The 5,220-nt window shown below is 35.4% G+C and overlaps 1 protein-coding gene across 1 annotated transcript; it reads right to left on the bottom strand.

The window, feature by feature from the left end:
* Positions 1 to 2,201: 2,201 nt before the first annotated feature.
* Positions 2,202 to 3,513, bottom strand: LOC143859595 (uncharacterized). The gene is made up of 3 exons (XM_077370255.1): positions 3,448 to 3,513; positions 2,482 to 3,341; positions 2,202 to 2,367 (listed from the first exon to the last, which is right to left on the bottom strand). Exons 1-3 carry the CDS (start codon positions 3,511 to 3,513, stop codon positions 2,202 to 2,204), a joined length of 1,092 nt encoding a protein of 363 aa, XP_077226370.1.
* Between the last annotated feature and the right edge of the window lie 1,707 nt (positions 3,514 to 5,220).

Genomic DNA, 5,220 nt, shown 5'->3' with positions numbered 1-5,220 from the left:
AAATAAAAAGTTTCTTATTTTAGAAACTTTATAAAATATCAATCTTTTAGACTTGGTAAATCCTAGAGATGGTGTCAAGGAGCTTTTAGCCAATTTTTGAGATGAGGATGAGATGGTATTTAATCTTAGATTTAGTTGATAAAGGATGGAGATTAAAAAAAATAAAGTTTCTTATTTTAGAAACTTTATAAAACATCCATCTTTTAGACATACGAAATCCTAGACATGATGTCAACGAGCTTTTAGCTAAGTTTTGGGATGAGAATGAGAGGGTATTGAATCTTAGATTTAGTCGATTAAGGATGGAGAATGAAAAGAAAGAAAGTTTCTTACTTTATTAACTTTATAAAACAACAATCTTTTAGACTTAGGAAACCGTAGAGATCGTGTGAAGGAGCTTTTAGCCAAGTTTTGGAGATTAGGATGGGATGGTATTGAATCTTAGATTTAGTTGATAAAGGATAGAGATTGAAAAAATAGAAAGTTTCTTATTTTATAAACTTTATAAAATATTAATCTTTTAGATTTAGTAAACCCTAGAGATGGTGTCAATGACCTTTTAGCTAAGTTTTGAGATTAGGATGAGATGGTAGTTAATCTTAGATTTATTTGATGAAGGACAGAGATTTAAAAATTGTAAACTTTCTTATTTTTGAAACTTTATAAAACATCCATTTTTTTAGACATAGGAAACACTAGAGATGTTGTCAATGAGCTTTTAACAAAGTTTTGAGATGAGAATGATAGGGTAATGAATCTTAAATTTAGTTGATAAATGATGGAAATTGAAAAAACAGAAAGTTTTTTATTTTAGAAACTATGTAAGACATACATCTTTTAGACATAGAAAACCGTAAAGATGGTGTAAAGGATATTTTAGCCAAGTTTTGAAATGAGGATGAGATTGTATAGAATCTTAGATTTGGTTGATGAAGGATGGAGATTGAAAAAATATAAAGTTTCGTATTTTAGAAACTTTATAAAACATCAATCTTTTAGACTTAGTAAACCCTAGACATGGTGTCAAGGAGCTTTTAGCCATGTTTTGGAATGATGATGTGATGATATTGAATCTTAGATTTAGTTGATGAATGATGGAGATTGAAAAAATAAAACGTTTGTTATTTTAGAAACTTTGTAAGACATCCGTCTTTTAGACGTAAGAAACCCTAGAGATAGTGTCAAGAAGCATTTAGCCAAGTTTTGAAATAAGGCTGAGATTGTTTTGAATCTTTGATTTAGTTGATGTAGGATGGAGATTGAAAAAATAGAAAGTTTCTTATTTTAGAAACTATATAAAATATACATCTTTTAGACTTAGTAAACCCTAGACATGGTGTTAAGGAGCTTTTAGCCATGTTGGGTGAGATGATATTGAATGTTAGATTTAGTTGTTGAAGGATGAAAATTAAAAAAATAGAAACTTTCTTATTTTAGAAACTTTTGAAGACATCCATCTTTTAGACATAGGAAACCCTAGAGATGATGTCAAGGAGCTTTTAGCCAAGTTTTGAAATGAGGATGAGATTGTATTGAATCTGAGATTTAGTTGAGGAATGATGGACATTGAAACAATATAAACTTCTTATTTTGCAAACTTTATAAAACATTAATCTTTTAGACATATGAAACCATAGAGATGATGTCAACGAGGTTTTAGCCATGTTTTGGAATGAGAATTAGAGGGAATTGAATCTTAGATTTAGTTGATGAACGATGGAGATTGAAAAAATAGAAAGTTTTTTATTTCTGAAACTTTATAAAACATTCTTCTTTTTTACATTGGAAACCCTAGAGATGGTGTGAAGTTGCTATTAGCCAAGTTTTGAGATGAGGATGAGATGGTATTGAATCTTAGATTTAGCTCTTTTTTTTTTTTTTTTGGTTGGTAAGCTGGGGTTAGGCAGACCCCGAGCAGATATATTAAGAACAATAGAAAGGATTACAAAGGGGGGCCACAAGGGCTACAAAGGCAAATAGCCAATAAGAAAATCAAAGTGGATTGCTGAAAAATGCCACAAGGTGGGCTACAGATAGCACTACAACACCAACATCTAGAAACAATACTTGTCTTCAACACATAGCATAGGGGCATTAAGCTAATCTGATGAAGAATGTGAACGAAGAACCACTCCCTCCCAACAGAGATCTGCAAGCGGCTAGCAAGGCACATCCTTCTCTTCTTCACAAGATTGGGACTACTACACTCTAGAATAAACCATCCCATCATAATCAAGGGACACAATGTTCTGGAGATCTGGAGGAATAGAAACCAGCTGAATATCTTCGCCTTTGATAGAGCAATTTGGTTTTGAGAGGTAATCAGCTGCTTGGTTAGCCTCTCTCCAAATATGAGAGATTTCCCAGCTTTTGAATTTGTTAAGCAGGTTCATGATCTTCTCAAAAGTAGGGATCTTCTTCTAAGGACAAGTCCACATCTTCTCTATAATTTTCACAGTCATCATCTAATCTGATTCAAACCAGATGTGCTGAGTATTCTTTCTGTGGGCAAGCTCTAAGCCATGTAGGACTGCTTCCATTTCTAACCCATGAATCTCTTCCACAGGTTTATCAACAGAGAACATGGCTATGATATTCCTCTTACCATCTCTTAGAATCCTCCCAATCCCCGCACCTTCTGAGTTGAGAGCGCCATCAGTATTTAATTTGACCATTTCCCCCACCGGCACAACCCAAGAACAGAACTTTCTATCAGTTTTTCTATAGAAGTAGGGAAAGTTCCAATTTTTTGACACTTCCTCATTTTTACCGGACTGAATATCCTCAAGGTTAAGGAATAGAACTCGGTCTCTAATGGCATTTAGAGCAGCAGCAAGGATTCTTTGTTTATGAACCTCTTTGTTTTCAAATATGCGAGTGTTCCTCTCCAGCCAAATCATATAAACAGCAGTGTTAAAGGCTATTCTCATTGCTGTAGCTGTCTGCCCTCTTCCTCTAAAATTCCTCCTAATCCACTCTTCCTCTTTTGCTAAAGTTCGGAACAGGTTCCTCCTATGAGTAAATCTCCATAAAATCGACTTCCAAATCCAAGATGAGAAGGAGCATTTGAAGAATAAATGGTCAATGGTTTCAGGATTGACCTTACAAAGGGGGCATCTTGTTTCTCTGGAAGGGTTCATAAACAAAATTCTATCCCTTGTGCTCAATTTATAGGAAAGAGCTTGCCTGGTAACCAAGCTCTGTCTAGGAACACTACCCTTAAACCAGACCGAAGATGTCCATTCCAAAACAGGATGCTTCTTTCTCACTTGATTCCAGGCGTTCTTGATGCTAAAAGCACCATCAGGAGCAGGTTTCCAAACGGCAGAGTCATAGGGATTCTGGGAGAACAGGCCAGAAATTGAGGTTAGGTCAGAATTTTGTCCCAAGTCCCATTCATTCGGAATTCTTTAACAGATCCTTCTTTTGGGAGGTTAAAAAGCCTACCATCTGATGAATTGAGTGTCCCATCTGGGTGCCACGGATGCTTCCGAAAATCAATAGAAGACCCATCCCTCATGTAGACACCCTCATTTTGCTACACTTTAACCAACAATAACCTAATATATTGATCCGTGGAATTTCATTAGTAAAGTATGCATCCTCAAATTTTCTGAAAACCGAAATGATAAAGAGATGTACCTGGTGAGATGATTAGATCCGAAAAATTGAAAAATACCCTGATTGGTGAATTTAGTATGTTAAATACATGTGAGAGCCCCTCTATCATGGATTTATATGTTTTAGGTCATTAATATCTTGATCTGACTTTACGGATCATCAATCGGGACAAAATAAGCTAGGGTCACTTCACAGCCCGGGACCTGATTCCATTCCGAGACCCGATTTCCGTAAATCGTTAGATCAAGGGCAGATCTTAACCTGGGTGTCTTTCCTTACTAAGAATTTGTGATCATTTAGTCAAAATAGGATCGATCAAGGTTAATCTCAAATTCAGATCAAACATTGTGTCACTTAATTGAGCAAAAACCCAGTGAAAAATCACGGATCAATGTGGGTGAAAGAGAGCCGTCGAAATAATTTAACCAAATTATCAACAACAGTGCTTTCAGTACTTTAATTGTTGTCAAAATTCATATTTCAAAGGTTAGGATCATTCATAAAAAATTGATTAAGTTGGTTGGATCAATCGAATCGTCAATTTGATCAACGGTTGGAAAAACGATTCGCTGTTAAAAACCGACGGCTCGCATTGGTCAAAAATTCTGAAAATAATATTTCTATGGCAACATTGGGCTTAAATGAAAGAGGAAAAATCAACAATTTTAATGGCGAAAGAATTATCGAAATCGGACTTCAAAATCTCCTGAAAACCGCGTTTTTCAATTTTTACATTCAAAATATTTGAAAAATCTTTTACAAGATTCTAGGAGATTTGGAGGCATCATCTTGTCCATTCTTTCGATCGAAATTGATCTCAACCACCCAATCTTATTCCATATCATTGCAAAGATTTCAGGATATTTAGAGACCCGATCTCGCCCGTTCTTTCGATCACATGGAGATTGCAGTTAATCGCAACCATCCAAATCGTTGCCATTCTCTACAAAGGCAACCAAATTGGACATTTCCCTTACCTTGAAATTTGCTTCCAAAATCTACAAAGATTCCAAGGACAAATGGCATCATCTTGGACCTTGAATTGTTCCTAAATCTTTAGTACTTGATCCTGGCCGCATAAGTGCCTGCCATTTTTAACATAGCCATGGCTTAAATGGAAGATGCCAAAGAAGAGAGAGAATATTCTAGAAAAATCCGATCTTGGCCATTCTTTCCCCTTCCTTTTTCCATCACTCAATCTCCACCCTACACCTCTAGGCCCTAAAGATGGCAACCTGGCTCATCCCTCACCTATAAATACCCATGCTCTCTTCTTTCAAAAAAGGAGAAAAAAAGAGTAAGAAGACTCAAAGAAAACTACTAGAGAAATCCTCCATATCCCCGCCTTCAAATCTTGTCCTATTCAAAGGATACCCAAAATCTCCATCACAGGTAGGTGCACTATTCTCAGATTTTTTCAGGATTATTTGATATTTTTTATGTATTTTTGCATGATTTTGAGCATTTAATTGAATTTAATTCAATATTATATGTGTGTGCTCAAAATCACGATCTACATGAGTGTTTCAATTCCGATTCGTCCCAAAATTTAATACACTGATCTATTTAAATAGACTAAAATAACCATCGGATTGGATC

The sequence above is a fragment of the Tasmannia lanceolata genome, unplaced genomic scaffold (genome assembly GCF_043159265.1).
Source record: "Tasmannia lanceolata isolate RefF3 unplaced genomic scaffold, GAP_Taslan_0.1 ptg000035l, whole genome shotgun sequence".
NCBI classification, from domain to species: domain Eukaryota; kingdom Viridiplantae; phylum Streptophyta; class Magnoliopsida; order Canellales; family Winteraceae; genus Tasmannia; species Tasmannia lanceolata.
Note: the sequence above shows the minus strand (reverse complement) of the source record. Positions and strands in the feature narration are given on the sequence as shown.